This window comes from Mobula birostris, chromosome 27 (genome assembly GCF_030028105.1).
Source record: "Mobula birostris isolate sMobBir1 chromosome 27, sMobBir1.hap1, whole genome shotgun sequence".
NCBI lineage: Eukaryota > Metazoa > Chordata > Chondrichthyes > Myliobatiformes > Myliobatidae > Mobula > Mobula birostris.
Genome location: NC_092396.1, coordinates 24495104 through 24510463, shown reverse-complemented (window position 1 = coordinate 24510463; position 15360 = coordinate 24495104). Strand labels below are relative to the sequence as shown.

Here is a 15360-nt window from a genome sequence, read left to right as displayed (position 1 = left end):
AGAATTAGGCGGAGGGAAATAGCTAGAAGGTGATGGGTGAAGCCAGGTGGGTAAGAAAGATAAAGGGCTGGAGATGAAGGAGTATGATGAGAAAGAGAGTGGGCCATAGGAGAAAAGGAAGGAGGAGGGGTGTCTGGGAGAGGTGATAAGCAGGTGAGAAGAAGTAAGAGGCCAAAGTGGGAAATAGAAGAAATGGGGAGTGAAACTTTTTTTTAAACCAGAAGGAGATATTAATATTCATGCCATCAGGTTGGAGGCTACCCAGACTTCTTCTTTGGTGCTAGATATGATTTAATGCTCTGGAGAGTTTACCCTAACATTCCTGTTGACTTCAGTTTTACTAAGGGTTCTAGATGTGCCACAGTCAACTGCTACTATGATACCAAGTGCTGTTATTCATATCTGTATAATCTTCACTCACTGAGAGAAACAGTTAACATTTCAGATTGATGATCTTTCTTTAAAAATGGAATTTTAAAAGTATATTTTAAGATGCTGATTTTCAAATAAAATCAATTACTTATTCCTATTTCTGAGGAAGGATCGTTGACATGAACCATCTTATCTTGGTTTCCTGACCTGCTAAGTAGTTCTTCCTTTTCCCTCCTCCGCCAGACTTCAAATCTCCAGAGTATTTTTGTGTTATATTCATCATTTTTTATTCTCAAATCAACTAACATTACAATCAACTAACGCACCTTGTCAATTAAAGCTCTTATTAAAAGTAAGGTGAATTCTGAATTGAAGAACTAGCTCATGTTAGATCAGACTCACTTTCTTTGCTGTCACTTTAAACGTTGTGATTTAAGTTTTTCCCCTCCATACCACATTTAAAAAGATGATGGACCAGAGATCCCTACCTGTTTGCTAACCTAACATCCCAAAGCCCTGTTACTCTAGCTTCATGAATGAGAGGAATAGCACCATTCTCAGATACAGCAATCAGGATGATCTATGATCATTATTAGAGAGAGAAATGCTCAGTATTTACCTGTCGCTTTCCTTGGTCTCCTTTGCTGCAAAATGAGGCTTCCATCTCCATCAAATAGTCTGAATAGCCTAATTTTGCTCCTATGTTTTATGGTTCAATCTATATATAATTTTACTTTTTAAAAGCCTTGAGTTAATTCTGCTCTATTTAAAGCTTCCTATTCTTCCAAGTGAAATATGAGAGGGTATATTGTTGCATTTTCAGTGCATTTCCCAGGAAAGCAGCACGGACTTCCTCCACTTACAGGGTTCTACCATGTGTTTGTCCAACAGATCTAATGTTCTACCAACGAAATATGATTTGAGATGTATCATGGGCAGCAGTTCTGACCTAAACTTCCCCATGAGCAAAACTGTCCTAGATGTGGTCTTTCAAATGGAAGTTCTCCCAGTTATGGGAGTACATACAATTCTAGTCATATCTTTGATGGTTCAATATATTTGATGGTGTAGTATATAAATTACTGACTCATACAGAGAAGTCTGCTGTTGTATCCTTGTCCTGAATTCATACCACACATTGCATGTATCCTGAGGAATTTTGGGAGGTCTTCATTAATCTATTTTTTTCAACAACATACTAATGTCATCTTGATTGTAAAGTGCAATCAATATGTTTATTAATTTAGTTTCATAGTGGGATTAGATATACATCTATATATATGCATACATCTTCTTCTGAACTGCGATGGCTGCAGTCTGCAGCCTGTAATTTCCCTTTTAAGGATGTACTTTTGAACTGACTAAACGATCTGGTGCTTTTGCGATTTGGGAGATTCAGTGAACTAGAGTCTAGAAAGCGCTGGTACAGCCGGAATGCCCATCACTAGGGGTGGATGCTGCGTTGAAGCCTGATAGCAGAAGACAAACCCGTTGTCAGCTCTATTACTCCGCACCAATTAAAACGTCAAGCAAGATTAAAATCATCGAGGATGAGAGTGGAAAACAAACAGGTGTTCTGCATCATCTGCTTGCGTTTGACCATTCTCCCATTCTCCTCGCAACCACTTCAGTAAGAAGGTACAGGAGTCTTGTGTCCCATGGTGCCAGATTCTGGAGCAGTTATTGTCCTTCAGCTATTGGGCTCCTGGGTAGGCGTCACTCTATCTCTGCACTGAACTGGCTCCGTGGCTGTGGACTCATTTTCGGGGACTCTGTAATTCATGTTCCATGTGTTTTTGTTCTCATATTTTTTACTATCTGTGCGGTTTGTCTGCTTTTGCAAATTGGATATGTGGCGGCCTTGTGTATGTGTGTGTGTGTGTGTGTGTTTTAGTGAATTCCACTGTGTTTCTTTGTTTTGTGAATGCCTGCAACAAGATACATTTCAAAGTTGTACATAGTATATATATTTTGATAATAAATTTGAAACTTTGAGATCCCTGCAACTGTTGAGTTTACTTTGAAGGTCAAGCCCTTTTTCATAAACAAAAACTATCAAACTGGAGATTGCAAGAAGAAAGTTGATACTCTTTTCTGAAGCACAATGAGCAGAAAGAAAGGTTTTTTTTATATAGTTAAGGTCACTATTACAATGTGAAAAACATAGAAACCAATTTGTATACAGCCAGGACATGTATCTAAGTGGTCATGGCCAGAATTTAGGGTATTTCAGTACTGTTGGGTGAGAGCAACTCATCATATAACAGGACAACTTAATATGGAACCTGGAGCTTCTCTGGTTAGCATGACTTAATGCAACACATAGTGTTTATTCTTCCTATTTTTGCATATTGTTTTCTAAATATCTGGCTGAAACTGCCTTTCATCATATGCCGCTGACTTCATTCTGCAGAGTTTCTCTGTACTTTCAACAGATTATTTGAGTTTAGACTACAAATCCACAGCAAATTCTTAATGATATCTTACAGTAAAGTAGTGTATGGATGTTGTAAGTTACAAGTTTTATGATGTTCCATAATATTTCATGCTGTCCAAGTTGCATGCCATCTTGGACAATGTCTCCCATCCACTACATAATGTATTGATTGGGCACAGGAGTATATTCAGCCAGAGACTCATTCCACCAAGATGCAACACAGAGCGTCACAGGAAGTCATTCCTGCCTGTGGCCATCAAACTTTACAACTCCTCCCTTGGAGGGTCAGACACCCTGAGCTAATAGGCTGGTCCTGGACTTATTTCCTGGCATAATTTACATATTACTATTTAATTATTTATGGTGCAACTGTAATGAAAACCAGTTTCCCCCGGGATCAATAAAGTATGACTATGACTATGTATAAAGATTTGCTTTGACGTATGTGACTGCTGTTTTGGAGGAAAATATATCAGCATCAGTCCTCAAACATTGAGAGTTCAGTAACCGATAGGTCACTTTCTGTGGGTGTTATTGTGCAATGGATTTTGACCAGGACACCAACACTCTGTCCCTTTTCAAGTAGTGTCATTGGATTGATAAGGTCCATGTGAGTGAGCTGTGACATTACTCAATTAAAGGTCACCACTTCTAACACGATCTAGTTATCAACTGATTTTCTGTAAGGATTGTTTAGATTGTCCACTGTAACTCTGAAAGAAGACCCATGGAAAGCTTAAAAATATAAAACAATATTTGCAGATTTTCAGTGGCTCCCCAGACAAAGTTAGAATAGATAACTAGGATAGTACTGCAAGTGAACTTGGTTGGCAGGAGAAATTGAATGGGGAACGAACTCAGCACCAAGAATGGGGATCTGCATTGGGACTGCTTTTCCCATTAACTGAAGGCCTTGTGGCCAAGTTTGCAGATAGATGGAGGGACAGAGAGTGTTGAGGAAGCAGGGACTCTGCAGAAGGACTTAGACAGATTAGGAGAATGATCAAAGAAGTGGCAGATGGATTATAGTGTCGGGAAGTGTATGGGCATGCACTTTGGTAGAAGGAATAAAGGCATAGATTATTTTCAAAATGGGGAGAAAATATAGAAATCAGAAGTGCAAAGAGATTTGGGAGTTCTCATGCAAGATTCCCTTAAGCTGAATTTGCAGATTGAGTTGGCGGTGAGGAAGGCAAATGCAATGTTAGCATTCATTTCAGGAGAACTAGAATATAAAAGTAAGCAATGCTAAGGCTTTATAAGACACTGGTCAGACCCCACTTATGTATTGTGAGCAGTTTTGGGCCCCTTACCTAAGAATGGATGTACTGGCATTGGAAAGGGTCCAGAGGATCATGAGAATGATCCCGAGAATGCAAAGGTTAACATATGAGAAGCATTTGCTCACTATAGTTTAGAAGAATGAGGGGGGATTTCATCGAAACCTATCAAATAGAGTGGATATGGAGAGGATATTTCCTATAGCTTAGGACCTAAGGGCACAATCTCAGAATGGAAAGACACCCCTTTAGAACAGCGATCAGGAGGAATTTCTTTAGCTAGAGGATGGTGAATTCATTGTCACAAATAGCTGAGGAGGCCAAGTCATCGGGTATATTTAAAGTGGAGTTTGATAGGTTTTTGTTTAGTAGGGGTATCAAAGGTTACGGGAGAAGGCAGGATCTAAGGCTTGAGAGGGATAATGAATCAGTCATGATAGAATGGCAGAACAGACTCTGGGCTGAATGGCCTAATTCTGCTGCTTTGGTCTAGGAAATGTTACAATTAGGCAGAAAATAACGTATGCTAAATGGCACAGTTATAAACCTTTGAAAGTGGCAGTACTCTTTAAAAAGTAATGGGATTTGGGGACTCATAAATATAGGTATAAAATTAAAAAGCGGGAGGTTATGTTGGATCCTTATAAAACCAGGTTAGATCACATCTGCAATATTAAGTCTAATTTTGGTCACCATGCCTTAGGAAACAAGTGAAGTTCTTGGAGTGGATTCAGAAGGAATATATTAGGAAGAGGGGTTTCAACAATGAGTATAGACTGGAAAACCTGGGGTTATTCTCCTTGGAGCAAAGATATAGGATAGAGGTGCGCAAGATTGTGAGAGGCTTAAATAGGACCAGGAAAAGTTGTTCTCATTAGCAGTCCAAGGACAGGGGTTTCTGATTTAAAGTGCAAAGTAAAACAGAGGGAGAATGTGCGGATATTTTTAAAAATCTCTACAAATGGTGATGGCTTGTCTAAATGGAGCAGAGTTAATCGGGCTTTCAAAAGGGAAAACAATTTATCCAGCTACAGGGAAAGAGCAGGAGAATAGGACAGAATAGATAGCTACACAAGGAGTTGCCATGGAGTTCATGGGTTGAAGAACTTCCTCCTCCACCACAACAATTCCATGAAAAAAGAATCATTCCTAAATGCTTCAGTTCCAAAATAGGTCAACCCCACAACTTGGTGTAACACATCACATGTCTCTGTGTAATGGAAAGATAGCTCTCCAGTCCACTCTATTCCCACTCTGTCCAAGGAAGGGCAAGGAACAATATTCCCTCTCCATAAAGAAACTCTTACACTCTTCCACCAATTCACTACCTCTGTCCCTCCAGACCCTAGAAACAAAAATGGAGTGACATATTGATTGTTGCTATTCAGAACATAGAACAGCACAGCACAGTACAGGCCTTTTGGTCCACAGTGTTGTGCCAATGCTTTAACCTAATCAAAAATCAATCTAATCCTTCCCTCCTACAAAGCCCTCCATCTTTCTTTCATCCATGTGCCTAATTGTCTTTTAAATGTCCCCAATCTATCTGCCTTTAGCACCAAGCCTGGCAGTATGTGCCTAACACTCCCTGTATATATATAAAAAAACTACTTCTGACATCCCCTCCCTATAGTTTCCTCCAAATACCTTAAAGTTACACCCTGTTGCATTAGCCATTTCTGCCATGGATAAACCCACTCTATCTATGCCTCTTATCAACCTGTACATCTCTACAAGTCACCTCTCATCCTCCTTCTCTCCAAGAGAAAATCCCTAGCTTGCTCACCCTATCCTCATAATACATGCTTTCTAATCCAGGCAGCATCTTGGTAAAAACCTCTTCTGCACCCTCCCTAAAGCTTCCACATCCTTTCAATAATGGGGTGACCAGAACTGAACACAATGCTCCGTGTGTTCTAACCAGAGTTTTATAGAGCTGCAACATTATCTCATGGTTCTTGAACTCAATACCCTGACTAATGAAGGCCAACACACAGTGTGCCTTCTTAACCACCCTATCAACTTGTGCTGTCATTTTGAGGGATCTATGGATGCGAATTTATTGTATAATTACAAACTTTTAATTATTTACGTACTCTGATGTTCAGTCTTCCATTATAAAATCGCTGCTCTTTTGCACCAAGGCGTGGATAAATTCTCCTCAGCCCGTTCTTGGTATGCCTGCAATAACAGAATTTGTCCTCCACAAATTCTTCGCATTACTCAGTGATGAAGACACTTTTGAGATACTTTGCAGTAGATATTGCTGCTTCCCTCAAAAACAGAAATTAGTTTGACTATATTTTAACATTCTCTCTTCTATTGTCTTTCCTGAAACCATTTTTGCTGCAGCAATCCCTCTACCTAAAATTCATCGTTCAGATGGTTCACATTGATCTCTAGAGTGCAGATGTAGCAGTTCCACTCAATGAAATGTTGATAGCAAGGACGCAGAGCCTTGTTACAGGAAATGAATTAAAAACCACATGGAATTACACCTCGTGTCTACTACCTAGCACAGACAACTGCATAAAGAACAGAATAATGAACGTTCAGAATGTTCTTTACTCGCTCTTAGAAACAAGACTGAGCCTAGATGGTATATTTAAAGAAACAATATTGGCAGACTATTCACCTTTCTGAGATTGTCACAGAGTTAAGCTTAATCCTGTAAACTCAATCCAGATGCATGCATTTTGTGGCAAGTCACCGGTTATTGATCAAAGTGCGTGCCCTCTTAAACTGAAGGCTAGTTATAGTGCTTCTTATAACTGCTTCAGCATACAAAGGAAACCATATCTGAAACCTTTGTAACCTCAACAACTCTGACTTAAACAATATTTTTTTTAAAAATTTGAATGTTTACCACAAAGAACCGGCCATAATTTTGAGTGAAATAAAGTAACCTCTTTTCTCAATACACAAGGGCTCACCTCACATCTGTAACAGTTCACATGAAAGTGGAGCCCAAACAGTTCAACGTTCATGCACTCCCCCTGTCCAGCTTCAGGTATGATCGGCATTTTGCAGACACAGCATTGCGGGGCATATCTCCTGAAAGATATGAAACCATAATCAGTAACCACACATAAGCAATGGAAAACATCATTTACAAAAAAGTGGAAAAACTTAAAAGGAATCTGGTTTTTCTCCAATTCAATAATTTTCATCCATTCTCCGAAAGTTGTTGATTTGGGAATACATAGGCATACCTCCGGGACCTTTCATAAATATCTAGTCTTCAGAAACTATATTTGGGAGCTAATATGATGCTTCTTCACTCAAAGTGTACCACCACATGCCTTCCAGGGGAACTATTGTTTGGTTTAATTTTTTTCCCTTGCAAACCAGAAAACTCAATCCATTGAAAACTGAACCCTTGCATTCCCAAGACCTTGTAATCTGTGTTTCTCAGCTCTATATTTGACAGTTGACTTATCAGCCTGTGCCGTGAGTACATTTCTTTTTATTAACTTTGCTAATTCAATTCCTGGCTATAAGGAGATGAGGGCAAATTCAATTGTTCACAATGTGAGAGGAGGTTAAAATGTATAAATATTCTATGGTCTCTAAGCAATATGTATGATAATCTCCTTTATATTATCAGCATGGGCTTTTTCTCTTATCTATTGGCTTATAAGTCATACCCAGATATTGAAATCCAGTCATAAAAATATACAGCCCTTATGTCCCAGAAGGTCCATGCCAATTCTGATGCCTAGCTACACAAATCCCATTTGCCCAGATTAAGCCTCCATCCCTCGCTGTCTTTCCTATTGTACAAGGATCCTTCCAAATACCTTTTAAGTGCTGTAAACGTGGAGGCGAAGTGCCACCACCACCTCCTCTAGCAGCTTTTTCCAGATATTCATATCCTTTGTGTGGAAAAAATTGCTTCTTAGAACTCTTTTAAATTTCTCCCCTGTCACCTTTAGTTCTAGGCTCTTGTATAATACAGAGGCTTATACAGTCTTGGTGCTGACTATCAAGATTGTATAAGCCTCTATAATGCCAGCCCTCAGTCCACTACTTTCCAGTGAAGATAAACACAGTCTATCGAATCTCCTTCTAACTACAGCACCTACTCTCCATCCCAGGCATAACATCCTGGTAAATTTCTTCTGCTCACTCTCTACAGCCACCATCTCCTTCCTGTAGTGTGGCAGCCAGAACTAACACGATACTAAGTGTGATCTAACCAGTCGTTTGTACAACTGCAACATGAAGTGACAACTCTAATCTTCAACGCCTCAGCCCACAATCCCTGATGAAAATGGCGGCGTCTGTCATCATTACGCCGATTATAATCGATACCTGTACCCAGCTGGAAGCCCGAAAAGACTTTATTCGTCATAAACGCCAGGAAAGCACTAGGTCCTTTTCCCTCAGGTTACTAAGTTTACTAAATGCCTTTTTCACTACCTTATGTATCTGTGTCACCACTTTGAGGAAGCTATGGACTTGCACCATAAGTCTCTCTGTATATTTATGTTCTTAAGATCCAAGTCACTTATATATTCTACAGAATTTGACTTACATAAGGCTATTACCTCACACTTATCTGGATTAAATTTCATCTGCCAGTGCACAGCCCAACTGTCCAGCTGATCTGTCCCACTGTATCCCTTGACAAATTTTTTTACAGCACAACATGGAAATTGTTGACCTTCAAAGATACTACTCGTACAACCTACATTCTCATCCAAGTCAATTGTATATAAATTGCAACCAAAGTTCCCAGCACAGACCTGAGTAGTACACCATTTGTTGCAGACTCCCAGTAAGAAAAACACCTATCCACCCTACCCCTCCATTTCCTATCACCACACCAATTTTGGATCCAGTTTGCCAACACACCAACGTTCCCTTGTGTCGTACCTTCTGAACCTTCATCATCTTTCTTAGTTATCTCCTCAAAAAAAAATCCACATGCAATATTTGACACTAAATATTTCCTGTTATTCTTGCGGAATCAACATACACTGTATATTGGCATAACGGGCATGTATGAGTGTCATCCAACAAATAGATGTTCTGATCAAAAAGTCTTGCTTTAGTAGTTTTTTTTTATTAATAATATGCAGCCAGTAAAGCTAACTTGCTTTTTGTAATCCAAATTTCCTGATTGCAAAGCAGTTACAATGTGCAACAGTGCCACAGACTGATAGAAAGTGGACCTGCAATTTTGCACCAGACTCCTCATGAAAATGGGTAACCTTTTTAGTTACCTTGAATGGCAAGGATATTAAATTTAACTTGGATATTACAATTATTCAATGGGGAAATATTGGCTCATTTACTAGTCTAATCTACAACAACATTGTTTTGGTCAGACATAGCCAATAAGCAGACTTCTTCATACTTTCCTCAAAGTTATTTTCACACAGTGAGTGATCAACACCCAGAATGGACTGGCAAGAAGTTTAATAGAAAGCTGGATGGCTTTGAGAAACAAATTGATGCAATAGTGGGCTAACACTAGAGTGCTTCTAGAGGAATGAACTAATCGGAGTTAAATAGGCTCTTCAGATCAGAGCTTGATCCAATCCTCATTCATTTCCATTCACTTTCCAGCACAAATCACTGATTTCTTTCCCATCCTATCCCAGCTAACTTTGCCATCCAAAGTGCTATTGTAGTTGCGACCTGCTATTCCTGTTCACTGCAGACACTGTGATCAGTACGATAGAAGCAATACAATTCCCTTCTGAGCCACCTTAGAGAGTGTCAATGATTGTATACTGCCCTGGTTGCTACCATGGTAAGTTAGAACTATAAATCAGTGTAAAAGCAAACCTTCAGCTGAAACACGATCTTTTCAGTACTCTTTTTATGTAGCAATGTAGAAATTATACCTCTGGAAGTCTTCAAGGCAGTGAACCTCATTAGCTTGGTTCACTCCAAAACGCTCTGTTCCAATAAGCCGGTGACAGACAACACACGTGAAGCAATCAGGGTGGAAAGCCTTGCCCATAGCTCTAATAATCTGACTCATTATGGTTTTGTTGCATTTTGCACACTTCTCCAAGGTGTTCTGCAATTTAAGGGAGAATAGAAATCATAGTTAGCATCCTCACTGCAGCTGGCAGAAGTAGGACCCATTATATTGCACACATTATATTACCTGAGCCAAATTTGTTGGGTCTCCATTAAATTGCTTTTTTCGCTTCTCAGTAGAACTGCACTGAATGAGATGTGTGTAGAAATAATAATATTATATTGGGAAGATATTTATGTGACCTGTATTACATATGGGCTTCTTAGGCATAACCAGTATCACATTTAATTTGATTCTTTCAAGCCAATAGTCCTATCTGCAGAGAAAAATGAAGTTTCTATTTCCCAGGGGCTAGATTATCTATAATGCTGTCAGGAAGTGTAGAGATAGGTGACAGCTGTGATGTGCCACATAGTCCACCTTCCAGAGGGCATCTTACACAGAAAAACAGTGCCAGAAAATTACAATGTTGCACTGAAAGACTGTATATCCAGCCCACAGTTTTATTTTATTCACATTCACATGTAGAGGATAGTGTCCAAAGCATTGCTTTAGCAAAGGTTTAGTAGAAAGAGTGGCAGAGTGACACTGTCATAGGCCTGCTGTCTCACAGTGCTACACGTCCAGGTTCAGTCCTGACTTTGAGTGCTGTCTGTGTAGAGTTTGCATGTTCTCCCTTGACTCCATGGGTTTTCTTCAGGTTTTTCCCAAGATCCCAGATATTTAAGTTAGAATAAGTGGTGCAAAAACTGAAATAAAAAAATTAAGTAGTGAGGTGGGGTTCATGGGTTCAATGTGCATTTAGAAATCAGATGGCAGGGGGAAAGAAGCTGTTCCTGATGCGCTGAGTGAGTGCCTTCAGGCTTCTGTAAACACAAAATACTCTGCAGATGCTGGGGTCAAAGCAACACTCACAACACACTGGAGGAACTCAGCAGGTCAGGCAGCATCCCCTAGTATCACCTCCCTCATGGTTCCGCCTCCTTCTACTACCCATTGTGTTTTCCCCTGTTCCTTCTTCACCTTTCCTGCCTATCACCTCCCTGCTTCCTCTCCTCCACCCCTTTGTCTTTCCCCTTACTGGTTTCACCTGGCGCCTACCAGCCTTCTCTTTCCCATCCTCCCCCCACCTTCTTTATAGGGCCTCTGCCTCTTCCCTCTACAGTCCTGACGAAGGGTTCTGGCCCAAAACGTTGACTGATCATTTCCATGGATGCTGCCCGACCTGCTGAGTTCCTCCAGCATGTTGTGAGTGTTGCTTCAGGCTTCTGTACCTCTGTCCTGGCGGTAGCAATGAGAAGAGGGCATGTCCTGGGTGGTGGGGGTCCTTAATGATGGATGCTGTCTTCCTGAGGCACTGGCCCTTGAAGATATCTTGGATACATACTACAGAGCTTAACTATGATTTTGTCAATGTCAAAACATTATTATACTGTACTAAGCAATAAAATTTTTCTTCAGTAAATGTCATTGCCCTCAGGAAAACAAAGAAGAAAAACAGGAACTTTATAAAAAGAAATAATCACAGTACCTGGTAGCAAGGTTCACAGTGAAGATCACCATCTAGGTTATAATAGCTTTTTCCCACGAGTCTGCAGTCACATTTTCTACACTTCAAGCAATTCTCGTGAAACAGTTTGTCCATGGCTTGAACAGCAGGGACGGTTAGAGGAATTGGTTGGTTGCAAAATGCACAGATATCTAAGAGAGGGAAAAAGCCAAGTCCTTAACTTCCCCAAATCTAGTGCAGCCTAGCATGAACAGAACTGTACATTAGAGCCTAGACAGAATTAGGGCACAGACTAATGCTTGACAGTTTGACTAGCATTTCAAAACCAAGTCAACAATCTCAGACTCCATACACCAATCTCGTCACAATTCTCAGAAAGTACAGCTTCTGGGAAACTTGTGTCAGCAACCAGCAGATCTCATACTCATGAAGACTTCACGACTCAGTGGCAAATGGTCCAATAATCTGGTTGAGATAAAGCAATTGGTGCAAGGGAAACTAAATATTGTTGTATTCATTATATGAATTTGTTCCCATACCATGGTATATCTCCTAATACCGTTCAACTTCTATTTTAAAAAGCGTCTCTTTAAGAAAATTTATTATTTATCAATTTAATAGCTCAGAATCCTTTTTTTACATTTCAACACAGTGTTCTTGTATTTTTTAACTTGCCAAAGAACAGCAATTTTCAACATTGTTTTACTCTTGAAACATTTAAATCAAAGTGACGCTCGTTTACTCTGTGGTACCTTCTAATTGAGGAGGAAAGTTCTATACTATATGATTGAAATATTCTTAAATAGTTTTAAGAAATCAAACCAATCACGACAAAGAAAATCTTAACGCTCTTTAGAAACTGAACCTTCAGATTATAATGGAGAAGTTTTAATATATTTGTTTGTGATAGTTAAAGAATGTTTTTGTGTATAAGAAAAGAAATCTCTTCAGTTTCAAGCACATCCAAATTTACTAATGCACATATTAAACGACAATGTGAAGTTTCTTCTGTACTGTCCCAACAATGTGCTTCTACTCTGCCCTGTCAACAGCATGTCACTGACAGTTTGAATTTACTACATAATATGTGTTGTTTTGAGTCCAACTTAATACCGCAGATGTGTTTGGTTTTCCCAGTTTGGATCAACAATAAAACTGAAGGATGCATTAAGGTTTTATACCCCAGCAGTCAAAGTTTCATTTAAAAATAAACAGTTGAACTAATCTTGTCCAACAGAAATCAGAGAGTAACCACAGGTATGGTAATACCAAAACACTTCTGGCATTAAAGGTTCAAAGGCTCATTTTATTGTGAAAATACGCATGATATGGTGATGGATTTGAGGAAGTTTAAGCCCGCACTGCTCCCTGTTACTATTGATGATGAGGACATGGATGTGGTGAGGATCTACACGTACCTGGGGATGCACCTGGATGACAGACTTGAGTGGAGAACCAACGCAGAGGCTGTGTACAAGAAGGGCCAGAGTCACTTCAACTTCCTGAGGAGACTGAGATCCTTTGTAGTGTACAGGCCTCTCCTTCACATGTTCTACCAGTCTGTTGTCACCAGTACAATCTTCCAATGCGGTGGTGTGCTGGGGCAATGGCAACAACACGGGTGATGCCAACAGGCTCAATAAACTGATTAGAAAGGCTGGTTCTGTTATAGGAGTCAAACTAGTCACACTGGAGGCTGCAGTAGAATAAAGGACCCTACGCAAAATCCTGACAATTCTGGACAATATTTCTTACTCTCTTCATGACACCTTGGCTGAACAGAGGGGCATCTTAGTAATAGACTAAGACAACCGTGCTGCTCCAAAGAGCACTACATGAGGCCATTCTTACCCTCAGCCATTAGGTTCTATAATGAGTCAACCTATAGCTAGGGAAGTGATGACCCCCCCCCCCCCATTACACTGTTTGAGGTAACTTATTTTTATTCTTTCACCCTCTGCATGTCACCTTGGCTGAACAGAAGAGTACTTTTAGTAATAGACTAAAATGACTGTGCTGCTCCGAAAAGCACTACATGAGGTCATTTTTAACCTTGGTTATTGGGTTCTAAAATGAGTCAACCAATTACTGAGGAAGTGATAACCCTCTCCTGTTAGACTGTTTGAGGTAAAATATTTTATTCCTTCTTACTTCTCTGTACACTTGTATTGCTACTGTGACACTGTAATTTCCTTTGGGATCAATCTGTCTATGTACAATACAACTCTGATATTCGTCTTCTCCAGATAGCCATGAAATGCAGAAAAAGGCACTCCTTTATCAGAAATTTATTTTACTTTGATGTATTTATTTAGAGATATAGCGTGGAACAGGGCCTTCGGAACCAACGAGCTGCAATGCCCAGCAACACACCTATTTTAACCCTAGCCTGATCCTTAAGGTTGTTATAGCCGGGAGCGGTAATGGGGACAAGCTCCCACTACCCATTAAATGCTCCCAATGGCGTGTGCCTCAAATAGCCTCTGACAACCAAGTCCAGCTCCTGGCCTTCACGTGTGGCTTAGCTACCAAGCCCGGCAGAACTGTTTCTACTGACAGAAGGGGAAAAGGCGGGTTACTGGTGCCGTAAAACCAGTCATTTCAGCTCATCACCTGTGGCTGGTAGCTCATTTAGGAGAAGGAAACCTCTGATCTCAAACTTCCACCTCCTTGCGGCTATGCCCTCTCCTGGGGAAGGCTTTGGAAGTAAGTCCCAAGGGAAAAACTCGGAGCTGGAGTCCCAAAGGCCGTCCTACATTGAGTTCAATGCTGACTGGCAACTCCTGTGACGCTGCTGAGACCAAACTGTACCAGTCTCTGCCGTTCCTTTGGGTTCATCAGATCCATGGAGAGGGGGAGTTGCTACATGGGCAACAACTTGAACTCCGTATCGTACTGCCCAGGCTTGCGTATCTACACAGCTAGGATGCAATATCTACGGTCAACTCTGAGCAACAGAGGCCCTCACCTCAATCACAGAGCAATTTACAATGACCAATTAACTTACTAACTGATATATCTTTGGACTGTGGGAGGAAACGGCAATGACCAGAGATAACCCGCTTGTTCACTGGGAGGAGGTACAAACTCCTTACAGAAGATGCCAGAATTGAACTCTGACCTCTGACATCCCCAGCTGTAACGGTGTTGCACTAACTGCTATGTTACTGTGGTGCCCAGGATTATCATTCGGGTAAATGTGAGTATTTCCACAATGAACGCCAACCTTGACATAAAAATAGAAAACAATACTCAAAAAAATAACTTGCGCACCCTGCCCTTTTAATCTTTTAATCAACATGCAAATATAAAGCCACGTAAATATTAATTTTGAGATCTTATGGCTAAGAACAGCTATGCTTTAATTATGAACCAATAGTTCAATTAATCAATTTTAGATTCCCAATCAACATGTTGTTGCTCTGAGCAACGAAAAGGATCCAGTGCCCTCCCAACGTATATGATGAATAAACTCTTCTCGGGCTTCCAGCCAGGTACAGGTATCAATTATGACCGATGTTACGATGAAGATAGCAGAGTTGGTCATCGCAACGCCGGTTATAATTGATACCTAAACCCGGCTGGAAGCCCAATTAGAGTTTATTCACAAGGCATCGTCCAGTTCCCCAATTCGAAGAGAAGCTTAGAATACAGTGGTGCTTCTCCATACTTCCCAGGAGATTCAATACAATTGCTACCAAATGTTGGCAATTAATTAATAAAGGTGATGGCTGGAATTTTTTTTCTGCTTATGCAAATGAAA

At 40.3% G+C, this 15360-nt stretch overlaps 1 protein-coding gene across 1 annotated transcript in view; it reads right to left on the bottom strand.

Moving 5' to 3' along the window:
* Positions 1-15360, bottom strand: part of fblim1 (filamin binding LIM protein 1) — a 30664-nt gene that overhangs the window by 10244 nt on the left and 5060 nt on the right. Inside the window, exons 5-7 of the mRNA XM_072245394.1 lie at positions 11619-11788; positions 9945-10123; positions 7023-7143 (exon numbers count right to left, since the gene is read on the bottom strand). Of these exons, the coding sequence (XP_072101495.1) occupies positions 7023-7143; positions 9945-10123; positions 11619-11788 (470 nt within the window). The remainder of the gene's footprint in view (positions 1-7022; positions 7144-9944; positions 10124-11618; positions 11789-15360) is intronic.